The sequence below is a fragment of the Adiantum capillus-veneris genome, chromosome 22 (genome assembly GCF_014529385.1).
Source record: "Adiantum capillus-veneris isolate H3 chromosome 22, ASM1452938v2, whole genome shotgun sequence".
NCBI classification, from domain to species: domain Eukaryota; kingdom Viridiplantae; phylum Streptophyta; class Polypodiopsida; order Polypodiales; family Pteridaceae; genus Adiantum; species Adiantum capillus-veneris.
Genome location: NC_140952.1, coordinates 135,608,140 through 135,625,670, shown reverse-complemented (window position 1 = coordinate 135,625,670; position 17,531 = coordinate 135,608,140). Strand labels below are relative to the sequence as shown.

Sequence of the window (17,531 nt, the reverse complement as noted above, 5' to 3'; positions counted from 1 at the left end):
AGTGATGAGGAGAAGGACTATGTGTTGATCTTTTCCTCTTGGGAGGAGTGGGCGATCGTCTAAACCGCCGTCTTCGTGGAGCCACATCTTCAGAGGAACTTAAACTTTCATTGCTTTCTTGCTCTTTGGATTCCTCCTCTCGAATGGGAGAGAGTCTTCTTTTGGGGGTCTCTTCAAGAGGCCTCCTAAGCTCTCTCTCCTCTTGGAGAGGAAGGGAAATTCCATAAGCACGAAGTTGTTGAGTAACTTCAGCTTGCAAAGCAAGGTTGCCCATAGCTTGTTGTAACCTAGTGACGAGATAATTCACAAACATGGGAGCATCATCATTAGCACCTTCATGTGCAAAATCAAAGCTATCAATGTTCATTCTACTCTCTTGATTATTGTCCACCATGTTAACAAAATTTATGTATGTACTTAGTGTATGCTTTGGCAATTCAAAACCTTAGTTGCCACTCCTCTTAGCCTTTGAAAATCGGCTCTTAAGTATCTACACCCACGGCTCGAAGTGGTTAATTATAGAGAGTAGAGGAGTAGGTCTAACATAGCAGAGTTACCGAGGGCTAGCTCCTTTCGGACTTCTTATGGCTCAATAATGGTAAAGCCGTAGGCAAGTCTAAAAAGACTCCATTATTAAGTCCAAAGCTCCCGAGGTGTGCACCATCCCCCACATAGTGGGCTCAACAAAACCGATAATAGATCCCAGTTCCACTTACCCTAATATAATTAACAACATCAACCATTTATAGGCTACTTAAGGACCTCTCTTCTTAAGCAAGAAAAGAGAAACCAAATGCTCTGATACCAATGTAATGGAGTTGGCCTATTTAATTTGAGAGTAGCGGAAATTAATGAGAGTACTTTTGAGAAATGACTTTGTGAGCATAGCGGGTGAACATAGTTGAAGATAGCAACATAATCATAGCAATTAGTTAACTTGGCATGAACAATACTTTTGCAAGAGAGAGAATTTAGAGAACATGACAACAGTTGAGGACCGGATTTATGTGGAGCAGGTCCCCCCTCCAATAGACATTTGTATTATGATTTCTCCCATTAAGAGAGACTTGTTACAATACAACCTTTGTGTTCCTTGTGACCTAGGTGATGCAATGAAGATGGAAAGCTTCATGCATCACAAACATAACATAAACTTGAAGAAAGCTTTAACTATCCCAAGCCTCAGTCCCAAGACCTCAAACACCTTCGAAGGTGGAGAGAGCTAGCAGGGAATGAGGGTAGGAAAGAGAAAGAAGAAACATTTCGTAGGAGACAGAATTAGTTCCTCACTTATCATAACTCTTGTTGCTAGCATACATAATAGCATAGTAATGAAGAAGAAGGAGATGGCAAGCTTAAGCATTGAAGCATGGCTCTTGGTTGGATTTGCACTCCATATCCAAGAGTGTTGGTGTAGGCTCTCAACCTCTACTTGCTTGGAGAAGGAGAGGGAGCTCTTGCACTTTGCATAGCACACCATGAGAGTGTTTGTGAGTGTGTGTGGGTGAGTATACCCCCTAAGCAACCCCCTATCTTGCTTGGGTCGACCCCCCCTTGTAGCTCATGCTTGAAGCTCATTGGACCCCTCGAGGCCTAGCCAATCACAAGCAGGAGGCATTACAAGCAGCAAGGGTAGCCTTGAGACAAGTGTCCCCCTTTCCCCTTTGAGAGAGAGGGCTAGATAAATGCTAAATCAATTAATTAAATCTCATAAATTATTATTGGACCCCTTGGGTGGCCAACCAATAGGCTTCAAGCACACCATGAGGGCAACATGAGGAGGAACTTGACAAGTGTCCCTTTTTCTTTCTTTGTACCATGCATGCCTTGTGTGAGTGTGTGGGTGTTCTCTCTCATCCCCCCTCATGTAGAGCTCACCCCCTCCTTGTAGGGATGAATCTTTGACTTTTTGACACCTCAAGCCCCTCATGCATAGGCCCAGTTCCCACCACAAGCTTGGCTCATAAGCACTTTAATGGGTTCTCACCTCAAGTGCAACCCTAGCATCTCAAACATGTCAAGCACCTCAAACATTTCCATAATTAAGCACCTCAAGCATCTCAAGCACGTCAATCATCAAGCACCTCAAGCACCTTAGTCAAGCAAGACAAGCACCTCGAGCTGGGTCGGGTTCCTGCGCCTCAAGCTCAGGAACCTAAGGTCAAAGGCCTTTTACACACATTATTGGAGGTCTTCAATGAAGCTATCCCTAAGGTCTTATGCTCCATTTTTTAGCCTTGCTCTTTTGATAGACCATCTCTCATTTGGGCCCCTTTACCATTGGCCTCGTGTTGAGATAGATCTATAAGCACATGTCTATATCTTAACACTTGTTCCCGTTTATTCTCCCACATTAAGTGATCAATTTAATATGAGAAAATCATTTGGGTTGGTTAGATATTAGATATTAGATTTTATGACACTAATAGCATAGCTTAGCTTAGTAATTAGCATGGTAGAGGAAATGAGCATGACATTGAAGCTTGGCTCTTGGTTGGATTTGCATTCCATAGCCAAGAGTTGTTGGTGTAGGCCTCTACTTATCAATGCTTGGAGAAGGAGATGGGGTTCTTCTTGCACACATGAGTTTTGTGTGTGTGTGTGTGTGTGTGTGTGTGTGTGTGTGTGTAGCATTGTGTTAGACTAAAATGCAGCCCCTTCTCTAATCTTGGTTGACCCCTCTTGCTAAATGCTCATGCTGGCCTCCCATTGGCTCCTATAAAGCTTAGCCACTCACAAATTAGAAGCATAGTTGATAGCCTTTTGACAAGCATCCCCCTTTCCCCTTTTGTGAGCTTCAGGTATTTAAATAATTCATCTAAACTCTCATTGGACCTTTTTGTCTTCTGGCCAATAGGAATCAGGCAAGCCATTGGGATGCTGGTCATTGGACCCCTTGGTAGACCGTCCAACAGTCTTTTAGGGAGCTTAATTTCTATTGGTTATTTTATCAAGCATTTTTAAATTGATTAGACTAAATTTACTCTAGCCTAATTCTCATTGGTCCATCTCTATGGCCATCCAATGGGATTTGAGGGGAGGTTGGGGGCAACTAGCCTAGGAGCTTGACATGTGTCCAGTATTCCCTTTGTGTAAAGGGGGAGCCTTGGAGTGTGTGTGTGTGTGTGTGTGTGTGTGTGTATGTGTGTGTGTGTGTGTGTGTGTGTGTGTGTGTGTGTGTGTGTGTGTGTTTCTCCCTCATCCCGTACAATATGAGCTCGCCCCCTCCTTCCTAGGGATGTGGGAAGACTTTTTAGTCTATGGAAGTTTTAATGGAGCTTAGCCTATGGAAGTCTTAATGGAGTTGAACCTTAGGCCTTTTAAACCCCATTGAAGCACATTGCTCTTTTGCAGGCTGTCCTCCTTTGGATCCCTATTTTTTCTCCTTTAGATCCCTGACAAAGATCGGTCTGCAGCCTTACCAATATTCTAGCTTTTATTCTCCTGGTACTTCCCCATATTAAATGATCAGTTTAACATGAGAGAATCATTTGGGGGTATTAGATATTAGTTTTTATGACAAAATGCAATGAAAGAATGATCGACCTAACATGCAACTATGATACAAGGTGCATTTCCAACCATTTATTTTGGCATGTCCTCTAGCAACTAGAGGCAGTCCAACTAATATGTGCAAAGCAGACCAGTGAATTAAGCATTTCATTCGAGTGAGAAAAAACTATTAAGACTCTGCTATTAACATGCTTCTGTTGTTCGCTATTTTGGCTAATGATCTCTAATGAGGGTGAGAAGAATCTCCCTTCTTCTACTTCCTTTGCAGAGTGCCCTTGCTTCCTCCCATGCAAGCCAAAAAGCTAGTATTGGCACACTTGCATCTAGTCTCCAAAGAACAAGAATTTTTTTGGGGCATGACCAGACGCTCGAAACTTTGTGCACGATTACTCTGCATGGACAAACTCCTCCCTTCTCTTATAGCTTCAACCATCACGCGCTTCTCCTCGGCGGTTCTATGCATAGCTGTTATCTTGTTCTTCATCTTTTCCATATCCACAGCCGTCTCCTTCTCAAGTGAGGAGTCACAGCACCTCCCACTTTAAAGACAAAAATTTGGATTATACTTTGGACTTTTGAAACAACTTGGGTACCTTTCAAAAGTCATAGAACTTCAATTGGAGGGAAAAATTTGGAATATGCTTGAAATCTTGCTTATGTGTCAACTTGTGATTTGATAAAAAGAATACTGCTAAAATATCAGTCTTGGTTTTCCCAACTTTTTATGAGGAATACTTTCACATTCTTGGTAATCAAACTTTTTATGAGGAATACGATGCAATTTTCACATTTAAAATCCAATGAGATCTTCAAAATCCCCCCAAATTTGTGGTTTTTTTCTTGAGTGCCTCTAAACTGGTTGCTTTACCCAATAAACCTGCCAAATGTAAGCACAATTTCCTTGGTAGTGGAGCCTTTACTTGAAACAAAGTAGTAAGATCACAATTGCCTGGTCTCTGATGATAGAGAGGAATAGATTAACTGATGATGGGTGGGATAGCCTAAAGGCTCATGATGATACAAAACAGCTCGTAATGTTACGTGTAGAGCAATTTGCAGAGTTGACTGCTTATGAAAGTTCAATGTTCCTCATACAACCTCTGCTACTTCAATGGAGTAAGAACCAGAGGATCCTTTCTACCTCGACTAAGAAACATGTTCCACGATAGGACTTAACACAAAGGTGACCACATGAGCAAATGAATACCAATAGGCCACAGGTGTGCCAATTGACTAAGCCATATCACTACATCCACCTAATTGATTTTCAATGAACAATACATTGTGGTTCCACGTGCAAGACCACGACGATGTTTTGTTAAGTTCGGAACTAAGCTTACAATTATTCATTATTTTGTGGGTCTTCACGAGCAAGTTCATTCAAATTTGACAACAGACATTGTATGCCCTTTAGATGGTAGCCGCAGTATAATACATAGATGATGGTAGAGAATAAATTCTTCTCTTTGAGAGGTTAAAAACAGGTACATACTTTTCATGCTCCTTTCATGGAAAAAGCTCATAGATCCAAAACACCATTGGGCCAAAAGACAACAATGAAGGAAAGTAGTTAATCCAATGTAATTATGAAAATACAACGAAAGAATGATCGACCTAAGAGGCAACTATGATACAAGGTGTGCATGCATTTCCAACCATTTATTGTGGCATGTCCTCAGTAGCAACTTGACATAGTCCAACTAATATGTGCAGAGCAAACCAGTGAGTTAAGCATTTCATTAGAGTGAGAAAAAACTATAAGACTCCACAAAGCACGTGCTTCAGTTCTTCGCTATACTGGCTAATGAGCTCTAATGATGATGAGAACAATCTCCCTTCTTCTACTTCTTCTGCAGAGTGCCCTTGCTTCCTCTCATGCAAGCCAAAAGGCTAGTATTGGCAAACTTGCAATCTAGTCTCCAAAGCACAAGAATTTTTTGGGGGCATGACCGGACGCTCGAAACTTTGCGCATGATTCCTCTGCATGGACAAACTCCTCCCCTCTCTTAGCTTCAGCCATCGCACGCTTCTCCTCGGAGGTTCTATGCACAGCTGCTATCTTGTTCTTCATCTTTTCCACATATGCAGCCCTCTTCTCCTCAAGAGCTTCCTGTGCATGTCAAGTTATATAGATGTAAGAATGGCATCCAAAAATCAATATGAGGATATGTCAACGCCAAAATCCTGCGTGAGAGTTTGACTGCTCACCTCCCTTTTCTTCAGCTTGGCTTCAGCAGTGGCTTTCTTTGCATTTTCCCATGCGTTGATCTTAGCAACCACCTTGTTGAACCTGTATTGTAGTAAATACCCTATTATTAAGGATACAAAAAGCTGAGGGGAACAGCCATAGTTAATAAACCAGTCCATGATGAAAGATGCAGATCTAAGGGCTCACTTGTTCATAGACTTTGATTTCTCATTCTCTTCCCAAGCTCTGATGTGAGAGAACGTCCTTTCCTGGTTTACCTTCGCGAGAGCAATATCTGCACGAGTAATACAACATCGAACGGGCCAAAGCACAAAGCAATGAACAGATATCACAAGAGAAAGAAACCATTGAGCAGACACAAAGTACCACTCAGAAAGGGCCAAAATGCCAAGGGTAGTAAGAAAATGAAACCATTGAGCAGTGCTCCAAAAAAACCTAGGTTTAGTGTAATTACTAATCCCACCTACAAATTTTGAAATTTACCTCTAAATTTTATATTTGAAGGTGAGAAAACCTACAAAATTTTAAAAAAATTAGTGTAGTTTGGTGTAAAAACCTTCAAATTTTGTCAATTTACCTCTGTTGTTTCACATATGTAGGTTTGCCAAGTTTTTGGGCAAAAGTTTTTTTCGAGCACTGCCATTGAGCAGGAAAAGAGAGTTCTTTACCTCTGTCTTTAGATCCTGTCTTTTCCCCCGTACTGACAATTGCCAGCGCTGGGCTAGCTTCTGGCTCCGGGTGCGGGTGAGGCTCATCTATCCCCAAAAATTAAGCAGAGTTAGAGCGTGAAGGGCCATACTTTGAATAGCCAATTCATCCGCAGGTCAAACAATCTCAGCTCAAACAGACCAAACAGCAAGGCCAGAGCCAAATTCTTCGAGATTGCTACAGATATTGCGCAATGACCAATCTACCAATCCTACCAGCACCGTGTACGCATAATTTCAGTGCAAAACGGATGCATTTATGCATGGACATGGTGGACCTACAGCAATCATTGAGAGAAGGAGCAGAGGCAAACCTGAAGGAACCATTGCTTTGGCCACGGACTCCGCAGCAGGCGGCTCTTGAGAAGGAGGGGGAGGAGGGGCAGGAGGAGGAGGAGCATCTGGTTCAACCGCCATGGCCGGGAAGCGGAGCGCGGCGCAGAATTGAGTGAGACGAGAGTAGAATGTCGCCCACTTGTCCAAACGGGGAAAACGAACAATCAGAGGATCGACCCACGATTCACTTCGAAGAGAGGGGACAACCCGAGTGCCCGAATCGTACCAAGTGGGGAGGAGGCTGCTGGGTACCTATACGGTGGCTATGGCGAGCAACAATGCATTGCACAGAGGGGAAAACAACAAGATAAAGTAGAAGTGGGAGGAGCAATAGTGGAAGAATGTGACAAGCAATCGATGAGGTTGAGCTGTCAATCGAGGCGGAGGGAGTGGGGAACCCAGGTGAGAGTTGAGCCCCTTGGGTTTACGCCCACACACACACACTGCTGCTTCCACTCTTAGTAAATTCCTTGGGTTTTCACCCTTCTTGTCGGCCAGCGAGCTCTTGCCGTGTCATGAATCGCTGGCATCATGCCACGTGGGGCCCTTCTAGTGCTGCCACGTCTACGAGGGCCCTACCCCTTCTCCTCTTTTTTGGTAATCTTCTCCACCGTCACACAATCGCTATCCTTTCACCTTTCACGTCTCAAGTTCAACTCTGAAGCACCCATTTGACACAGACAAAACATGAAGATTACATGGGAAACTGTCCACCTTGAGAGGGTGGCACACGAATAAAGCATGAACATGAGAGAGAAAGAAGCTTCTAATGTCTCATAGTTAATATCCCAAGAATTCACCGCATTCTCATCTTTCACATGCTAGAGGTGTTTCGCGCAGGAGGGGGTCAACCCTCACTTGGATGCCTTGGGCATGTTTTGCAACTCCACCCAAATGGCTGAGCTTAACAAACTTTATCGGTTGAGGACACCTACACAACAACCTCACAATCAAGGTCCAAGATTGTGCCATGATTCGTGGCAAAACCATCCAATTTTACCAAGGCCTCGCCACGCTCATCACCATCCGAGGATGTTCCATGCACACACAATTGAAAGTGCTACCTATCCCATCACCTGGTATTGGAGTAGCATTTATAGTTCAAGTATGAAGAAAGATGGTTTCTTTTCCCGGGGGGGAGGGGGGTGGTGTGCGCACGCGTGCATCACACACACACACACACACACATTGAATATAGTCCGCGGAGGTCAAATTTGACCTATGGGACAAAAAACAAACAGCAATGATGCTTCTAAATGAAGGCATTAGGTACGCGTCAATTAAGGACTGAGGGTCCATCGGCAGGAGGAAAGAAAAGAACAAAAATTAAGAGGGGTTAGATGATGGGAAGTTGGTTTGAGAGTTTGAAACTCTTGAATGACAGCTTTACTACCTCGATAGACTGCCCTTTGCCTTGTTTGCGGGCTTCGTGCATCTTCTTGAGCTCGCTTGTTTTACTCTTCAGTTGATTCGTAGTCATTTCTTCGACGATCCAAAGATTTTGTCCCTTGAGAAAGAGAGACTGAGGTGTCCTTGAAGGTGAGGATACAATGCTTAGGTGGTACCTGCCTTTATCGTTGATCCAGGAGATGGTTTTGGGCTCTATGTGAACTGGTTGAAGGATATCGTTGAGCTTGGTGATGGCTCTCAAGGGTGTCATCATTGTGCACCATGGTGAGGGAAGTCCCCCAATCCTGACCTTGAAGCCAAGGAATTCTTGTGGCCGACGCTCTTGTAAGACCGCTTGTATTTTAGTGTTAATCTTGTTGGGGTATAAAGCCCAATGTGGTCGCCCAGGTAAGTGGGCAGGCCGCCAGGTATGTACACATATTCTTTTGTAAAAACCTAATAAGAACTCACTATGCTCTTCACATTACAGTAGAGCGAGTTCACCATATCGTCGTGCTCTTCTTCTCGCACTCTCTCTCGCGTCGCACTTCTGCTCGTACTCCTTCAACTGGTATCAAAGCTCAGACCGAGGCTCGGGGCAGCACTGCAGGAGGCTAGAGTCACCAACTCAGATTGGAGTGAAATTTGACAGGCGAAGACAAGGCCCCAAATCTCGTGGGCGAGCCCGAAGGTCTGGGTGTTGTCAGAATTTCATTCTGAGGTCATCTTGGCCACCGTTCGGCTTCGACAAAGGTCTGCGCAGGCCATTTTCGACTACGTGGTCTCAGCGGGTGCAGATCCGCGGGTGCAGATCCGACTCTGCAGATTTGGGGTTTTCGGCCTATGACTGCAGGTGCTGAGGATATCGACACTCCCAGAGTGTTGATTTGTGGCTGTCTACACATCGAAGGACGGCTCACAATTCTTGGAGGCGTGTCACATACGACACGGACGCATCTACACACAGTCTGTAGGCGACATCCACTAGTTCATCAGGTAGCTTGTGTTTGCTGCTTGTTATTCCAGATTTCATCCTGACATTGCAGGTACTTCCACATGGGATGTATTGTCAGAGATGATGTATGTCTATTGAGGGTTTGCTGGCTGTGAGTCACGCAGCAAACAACCGCCGCAGCGGTTACAGCATACAGTGGGAAATTTGTGGATGTATGACTTTGTGGGAAGTCTATGTACTGTCAGATTTACTGCAGCCTTTGTTGAGGGTCGAGTGAGGTTTTATTGAGCTGGGGGATTCTCGAATGTTGAGATCCTTTCGGTGATACAGGTCTTGGAGCGATCCCTCGAGCACCCTTAGATAGGCAGCTAGGATGTATTGACTGTGAGTTAGACAGTTGGGATTGCATCTTTGCTTTACTGCCGTTGAGGCATTGTCGCAGTCTATGCTTACAGGACAATGACAGGATAGTTAGAGACAGTACAGGTGCAGGACAGGTTTACCCACAACTTACAGTGTCACAGTATTTTTTGAGCTGTTTTTTGGTCTGTTTTTAGTACACCATAGCCATTTTACAAAGGAGACTCTGCCAAAATTTTTGCAGAATCTGAAGCTTTCTTGGTTCATTTGACAGGTTGATATTGGTTTAGAGGTCAGTTTACAGGGGAAACTCTGCCGAATTTTTCCCAGAAAAGTAAACTACTGTGAAGCGTAGCTATGGCTGGATCACAGGACACTGCTCTTTACAATATCAAGAAGCTAGATGGAACCAATTTCCCATTGTGGAAGAAGCAGATTTGGCACGTGTTGGTACAAAAGAAGCAGATAAAAACCTATAAAGCTCAAGCTAGATGGAACCAATTTCCCATTGTGGAAGAAGCAGATTTGGCACGTGTTGGTACAAAAGAAGCAGATAAAACCTATAAAGCTCAAGGGGATAAAACCAGAAGATATGGACGAAGATGAATGGAGCGAAATGGATGAATTGGCACTTTCTACCATTATGCTGACTTTGGCAGAAAGCGTTTACTTCAATGTAGCAGACGAGATGTCGGCTTATCAAGCATGGTTAAAGCTGAGTGATCTTTATGAGAAGCAGAGTGCAGCTTCATAGGTATACTGGCTTAAGAAGCTTGTTGACTTGAAGATGAAAGAAGGGACACCTATGTCCAATCATCTGAATGAATTCAACACAATCTATAGTCAGTTGTCAGCTCAAGGTGTCAAGTTTGATGAACCTGTTAGAGCTATGTTCCTGTTGATCACATTGCCAGAAAGTTGGGACACTTTTCGCACAACTTTGAGTAATTCTGCACCTCCAGATGGTTTGAACATAGCAGGTGTAGAAGGAAGTCTGCTTACTGAAGAAACCAATAGAAAGACAATGGACAAAGGCAAAGGAACAGCCTTAGTTGTCAGGGGAAGGACCAAAGAAAAGTACAAAGGTGGAAAGAGGAATCAGTCTCGTAGCAAGTCCCGCAGTGCTAAAGGCAAGAGTGACATAGAATTCTACCATTGTGGCAAGAAGGGTCACATGAAAAGAGACTGCAGAGAATGGAAAGCAGAAAAAGGCAAAGAGAAAGCTGAAGACCATGGTGAGAAGAACAAGTCCTCAGTGAAGATTCAAGAAATAAATGTGACAAACACTGTTGCAGAGGATGACAGTCTAGTGTCAGGAGACATCTACTTCTTGAAGAATACAATGGACTCAGCTCTTCTTACAGCATCTGATGGAAATGCATTGAGTGACTGGATTATAGACTCAGGGGCATCACTTCATGTGTCTCCAAACAAGGAGTGGTTTACCTCTTATGTGACCACTAAAGATCATGTTCGGCTAGGCAATGGGCAGACATGTGAGATCTTAGGTGTTGGAGATGTTCAATTGAAGTTTCAGAATGGCTCTTCTTTCACGCTGAAGAATGTGAGACATGTTCCCTCAATTACAAAGAGCTTGATCAGCACAGGTTTACTTGATGATGCTGGCTACGTCACCACTTTTGGACAGAACATGTGGAAGATATCCAAGGGTTCTATGACAGTAGCACATGGAGTAAAGTCTGGAGGACTTTACATGATTTATGTATCAAATGTCTCTAAAAATGTAATCAATGTAACCGAGCAGCCGAACGTTTCTTTGTGGCATAGCCGGTTAGGACATATGTCCAAGAAGGGAATGGAAATCTTGTCTCGTTCTGGTTATTTTCCTGGCTTTTCATTTAATGATTTTGAATTCTGTGAACATTGTCTGTATGGTAAGCAAACACATCAGCCACATAAGCATAGAAGCAGTAGAAGAGATACACAGTTGGCACTTGTTCATAGTGATTTGTGTGGACCTATGCCTAACCTATCTCTAGGGGGAGCTTCTTACTTTATGACATTTATAGATGATTACTCGAGGAAAGTATGGGTTTACTTTCTCAAGCACAAGGATGAAGCGTTTAGTGTTTTCAAAACGTTTGTGACACTTGTGGAGAATCAGAGTGGCACGAAGCTTAAATGCTTACGCACTGACAATGGTGGAGAGTATGTTTCAAAGGCCTTTCAGGACTTTTGTGAGTCAAAAGGTATAAAACGTGAACTTACTACTCCTTACAATCCTCCTCAAAATGGTGTTGCTGAGAGGATGAATAGGACCATACAAGAGAAGGTCAGAAGTATGTTGTCTAATGCACAGCTGCCAAATGGGTTTTGGGATGAAGCTGTATCAACAGCTGTTCATCTTGTAAATAGATCTCCTAGCAAGGTTTTGCAGAAGGATTCACTGCCAGAGATGGTATGGTCAGGCAAAATGCCCTCATACAAGCATCTCAGAGTCTTTGGCTGTGAGGCTTATACTCACGTTCCAAAGGAATTTAGGAACAAACTTGAGCCAAAGAGTAGAAAGTGCATCTTTCTAGGCTATGGTAATTCTGGTGAGATGGGGTACAGACTTTAGGATCCTGAATCCAGAAAGGTTGTCCGCAGCAATGATGTTCACTTCAATGAATCCAAATATCATTCTAAACCAGAGAGGGTTGAGGAGATTAGAAGAGTTGTCTTCCAAGAAGATGGACCTGCACGTGCAAGACAAAATGTCAGGGCTCAAGAGGAGCAAGGACAGGATAGAGTGGAACCATAGGTTGTGGCTGAGCCTGAGCCACCTATTGTGCGTAGATCTGGACGTGTCACGCGACCTCCTGATAGGTTTGTTCCATCTATGAACTATGTCATGTTGACTGATTGCAATGAGCCTTCATGTTACAAGGAAGCAGTGCAAATGAAGGACTCCGGGAATTGGCAATTGGCCATGCAGTCAGAGATGACAACTCTGCATAAAAACCAGACATGGAAGCTGGTTAAATTACCACGGGGCAAAAAGGCTCTACCCTGTAAATGGATTTACAGGTATAAGATCACCGCTCATGATAGTCAGCCAAAGTACAAAGCAAGGCTTGTTGCCAAGGGCTTTAAGCAAGAACAAGGCATTGACTTTGATGAAGTCTTCTCTCCGGTGGTCAAGATGACTACATTGAGATGCTTTCCTGCATTGGTTGCCATATTAGATTTGGTGTTGCACCAAATGGGTGTCAAGACAGCGTTCTTGCATGGTGATTTAGATGTGGAAATTTACATGCAACAACTAGAAGGGTTTGTTGAGAAAGGCAAGGAAGATTGGGTATGCCAGTTGTTAAAGAGTCTTTATGGCTTAAAACAATCACCGAGGGCATGGTACCATAAATTCCACAAGTTTATGCTTTCTCAAGGCTACAAACGTAGTGAGTTCGATCATTGTCTATATACAAAGAAGGCTAAGGATGGCAGTTGGCTGATCCTTATTTTGTATGTGGATGACATGTTGATTGCTGGCAAGCACTTGGAAGAAATTTCAGCTTTGAAGTCAAAGATGGCAAAATTATTTGACATGAAAGACATGGGTGAGGCAAGTCATATACTTGGTATGCGCATTGAGAGAGATAGATCAAAAAAGTTGATTTGGTTATCTCAAACAAAGTATATTGACAAGGTTTTGCAACGTTTCAATATGGAGAAGGGAAAGGCATTGAGTGTTCCATTGCCACCATATGTGAAACTTAGCAAACAAGATTGTCCTGTGTCTGAGGAAGAACAGGCTGGAATGGATAAGATTCCATATGCATCTGCAGTGGGGAGTTTGATGTATGCAATGATTGCTACTTGCCCAGACATTGCATTTGCAGTGGGAGTAGTAAGTCGATACATGTCAAACCCAGGCAAGAAACATTGGGAGGCAGTGAAAGGAATATTGAGATACCTGAAAGCTACAAAGAGTATGCGTATATGCTATGGGAGTCAGGAGCTAAGTGTAAAGGGTTTTATAGACTCAGATTATGCAGGTGACTTAGACAACCGAAGGTCTACGTCAGGGCATGTCTTTACATTGGCTGGTGGAGCAGTATCATGGCGTTCTAGATTACAAGATTGTGTTACTCAGTCTACTACAAAGGCTGAATATGTTGCAGCATCAGAGGCATGCAAAGAATCAATTTGGCTTAATCGACTAGTAACAGACTTGGGAATCAAAGAAGAGATGCCTGTGTTATATTGCGATAGTCAAAGTGCTATACAATTGGCTCGCAATCTAGTTTATCACTCAAAGACAAAGCATGTGGATGTGAAGTATCATTTCATCAGGGAAATGCTCGAGGATAAGCAACTTCAGCTTGTCAAAGTTCACACCACAGAAAATCCTGCTGATCTACTTACAAAAGGACTTCCCTCAGAGAGCTTTGCACATTTTCGCAAGCAGTTAGGTGTAGGGTAGTACATCACTTCTCTACATCTCTTGTATATGAGCTTGTATAGTAGCTTCTCTCACACTTAAAGTACCACATTGGACTTTAAGTGGGAGGTTTTTGGGGTATAAAGCCCAATGTGGTCGCCCAGGTAAGTGGGCGGGCCGCCCAGGTATGTACACATATTCTTTTGTAAAAACCTAATAAGAACTCACTATGCTCTACACATTACAGTAGAGCGAGTTCACCATATCGTCGTGCTCTTCTTCTCGCACTCTCTCTCGCGTCGCACTTCCGCTCGTACTCCTTCAAATCTCCTTGGTCATGTCATGTGTTGTCGAGTGAGCTTAGGTGATCTTTTCTTCAACTTGCTTCACCTTCTCGATAGTGACATCTACCACAGAGTCAAATCGTGCCTCAAGTTTGCTAAGGCGATCCTTGAGGTCACAATTTTCTTCCATGACTCTGTCCAAGGCTTCTCGGAGTTTTCCGATATGGTCGGCTTTGCTTGGGGCCGCTATGACAGCAGCGGAACTTGGCTATGTCCTCGTGGGCATTTTTGGAAGTGTTTTTTTGCCTTGGTAGCCATGTCCTTCGTCTTGTTGGTTGGGAGTGGAGAAATCCACTATCACAAGAGGTGTGAGCCTCTAATAGAGTAAGTGACTTAGGCGTGAGTGGGTATTGTCAACCATGATTTCCCGTGATGGAAGCCAAGCTTGTGAGTCCGTACAATGTGTTGAGAGGGTGCCACCAAGCTTGTAAGGCATCATACCATGTTGAGAGGGCGTCGCTATGGCTTTTGATAGGGTGCCGAGAGAACTAGAACAACAAGCGTTCCTGGACAGACAGCACGCACTGCCGATACGCTTGAATGTGTAGGGCAAGGCTTAGGCTTAATGCCCCCCCCCCCCCCCCCCCCCCCCCCGAGAGCTGCTTCTCGTGCAAGGGGGACTATGGAGGAGGTGCTAGGGTTTGGGGTTGTGGGCGAGAGAGAGAGAGAGAGAGAGAGAGAGCCCAGTGCTCCTTGAAGAATTTCAATTACCTCATTAGCAGTCATGTCTGTCACAATAAGTTTTGGTCCATCAAGTTGTCCCCGAGCAGCAGTTTTTGCAAGCTGTTTGCAAATGATAGAAGGGATATGTGGTGCTTTGTCTAATCCGACGATGAACCAATCCTGTTTCAAGTTAAATACCATTTGTGAAACATAGGTTGAGAGCCATTTACTCAACCGAGCTAGTGGAATTGTTCCAATACTCGTCTGAAAGTGTAGAAACAAACCATTAGACAGTTTGTTAAGGGTTAGATTGTCCATTGTTAAGACATTGGCTATGTTAGCCAAGCAATCAAGTAGTGCGGCAAAAGCCAAGTGTTGATTCAGTGGTTGGGTGGGGATATGGTTCAACCCACAGCTGAGCAATTCTTTCACCTCCGTGTCAAAGACAATATTCAAATTGTTAGTGCATACAAGCTATCCAAGATTATCAAAGTTTTTACAAAATTGCATGAATTCAGAGCACTTACATTTAGGGGTAAACTCAGAATTGAGCACCTGAAGCCAACAACTAAACGGGGTAAGTAAATTTGGAAGGGAGGCCATCCTTCGGAGTTATAATGGTTGTGTGACATCCCCCCGTCCAAGATATCTAGATAAACTAGATATCAATGGAACAAGTATTGTACCCAAGTTCTTTTGTTCAAGTGCACTATGTGCCATTGTCCACCCCCATGTACTTAGGAGAGAGAGTTTCTTATATACATAGGCTAAAATAGCACATGAGATTTCGTAAAAAATTCAAGAACCATAGACCACAACATACATTTCAAGTAGACATATCTATTTAGTCATTCACACTAAAGGATATATTTGTCTAATGTGCATGCCATATCTTAGTTTCTCTGGGATCCTACTAGAGAAAAGGGAAAAGAGAGAGACAGAGAGAGAGATAGAGAGAAGGAAGTATAGTTGCATCATTACCAATTGTCCGAATGGCGTGCAGGGAAGCCTTACAAAAACTTAGAAATACGCCATCATGCCATACAACCACATTAGCTGCATCATTGCCAATCGTCCGAATGGCACGCGGGAAAGTCTTAAGGAAACTCAAAGATGTGTCATCGCGCCATACAACCACATCCTAAAAGTTACTTATATAGGCAAGAGTAGCACATGAGACTTCATAAAAAATTCAAGATCCATTCATTTCAAGTAGACATATCTATTTGGTCATTCACACTAAAATATACATCTTTCTAATGTGCAAGCCAGATCTTAGTTTCTTTGGGGTCTTGCTAGAGAAAAGGGAAAAGTGACGGCACGTCCTTTCTTTAGCAAAGTAAGAGAGAGAGCACCCTTCCGTGCATCCAAAGTAAGAAAACAATCAATAATTAGTTTCCACACAGCATTACAGGTAACTTGGGTGACTCTAGTTGTCATCCATGTCACCCTAATGTATACTAAAAGAGGAGAATGATGTAAAAGATGTAAGAATCTAACAAGGATAAGTCTGTTAATCCTTCTGAGACAGGTTAATCCTGCCAGATCTCCTTGATAACTATATTCATCCCAGCTAAACCATGCATCTACCATGCATGCCCATTTCCTAAGTTTCGTCACTACTCCATACCTTAGAGAAGAAATTGAGAATATAATAATTGTTCTGGTACCTCAAATGGTCCAGTCGCTTTGTTCATTGCCATGGCAGAGTGGTTTGAAACTTCAAACTTCCAAGTTCAGTCTTGGTATATCCTGCTTACCCACTCACTCAGAGAAGAAGGATGTGTAAAGCTAATACTTAAAAAATGATTTATTCTTATTTGATATCGTAATGCTAAGTGTTTTTATTCATTAGCTTAACGTTAATTTCTTCATTTTCCTCTTGTAGATTGGTAGAGTGATACCTTTAGCTAGGGTTTTCCTCCAACACGCCTAAGAAGCTTCATCTAGCAATATTAGCACACATAAAAATCAAAGTCTCTTGATCTATGCTGTAAAAAATCCTCTCTTCTCTTTTGTATACAAACCTCCTTCCAATACCGGAAGCCCACGGCTCCTAGCACTAGGAGTCCCCCTTGCTAACGAAAAGGACGCATCTTTTCATGATTCATTTAATAGGGGAGAATAGAGTAAAACATCCCTCACACACTTGTCCATTTGTGCGCTATGTCTAATCAATGATCACTTGTAGTTTAGAATGTGCATGTGTACCTTACATTTATGTCTTTTGATAGAAATGTTTACATGAAACAACTTTTGACACTTTTCTCTTGCTTGTGTGTGAGAAAAGCAAGCGGGCAGGCATCAAGACCATTGTCCTATAGCCAGCATAGCACTAATTTAATCTCGTGCCAATTGAAAATTCATTTGTAGGTACAACATCTTCTTCTCTCTATATCTTCCACATAATCCATTCTTGGAAGTATTCTATATTACCACACTTACATGTAGCTCCTACTTTGAAAGAACAACTTGATACAAGTCTAAGTAGATACAATATTTCCTTTGATAAGTTTTTCAAGTTACAAATCTCTCTCTCTCTCTCTCTCTCTCTCTCTCTCTCTCTCTCTCTCTCTCTCTCTAATTGCCCAAGTCACCTCTCTGCAAAAGGATTCAACCTTCAAGTCGGCCCAGGGTATAATCCCTTGGATTTATTACATCAGAGTCCCCA

At 43.1% G+C, this 17,531-nt stretch overlaps 1 protein-coding gene across 1 annotated transcript; it reads right to left on the bottom strand.

Moving 5' to 3' along the window:
- Positions 1-5,221: 5,221 nt before the first annotated feature.
- On the bottom strand, positions 5,222-7,158 carry LOC147430279 (remorin-like). The gene is made up of 5 exons (XM_086494770.1): positions 6,744-7,158; positions 6,391-6,477; positions 5,909-5,996; positions 5,722-5,803; positions 5,222-5,623 (listed from the first exon to the last, which is right to left on the bottom strand). Exons 1-5 carry the CDS (start codon positions 6,844-6,846, stop codon positions 5,426-5,428), a joined length of 558 nt encoding a protein of 185 aa, XP_086350896.1. The 5' UTR covers positions 6,847-7,158; the 3' UTR covers positions 5,222-5,425.
- Positions 7,159-17,531: the final 10,373 nt, after the last annotated feature.

Coding starts and splice junctions, on each gene's coding strand:
- LOC147430279 (XM_086494770.1), bottom strand. CDS start 6,846: ATGGCGGTTGAACCAGATGCTCCTCCTCCTCCTGCCCCTCCTCCCCCT. Junction 5,997..6,390: donor GACAGGATCTAAAGACAGAG/GTAAAGAACTCT, acceptor TTACTCGTGCAG/ATATTGCTCTCGCGAAGGTA. Junction 5,624..5,721: donor CCAAGCTGAAGAAAAGGGAG/GTGAGCAGTCAA, acceptor TGACATGCACAG/GAAGCTCTTGAGGAGAAGAG.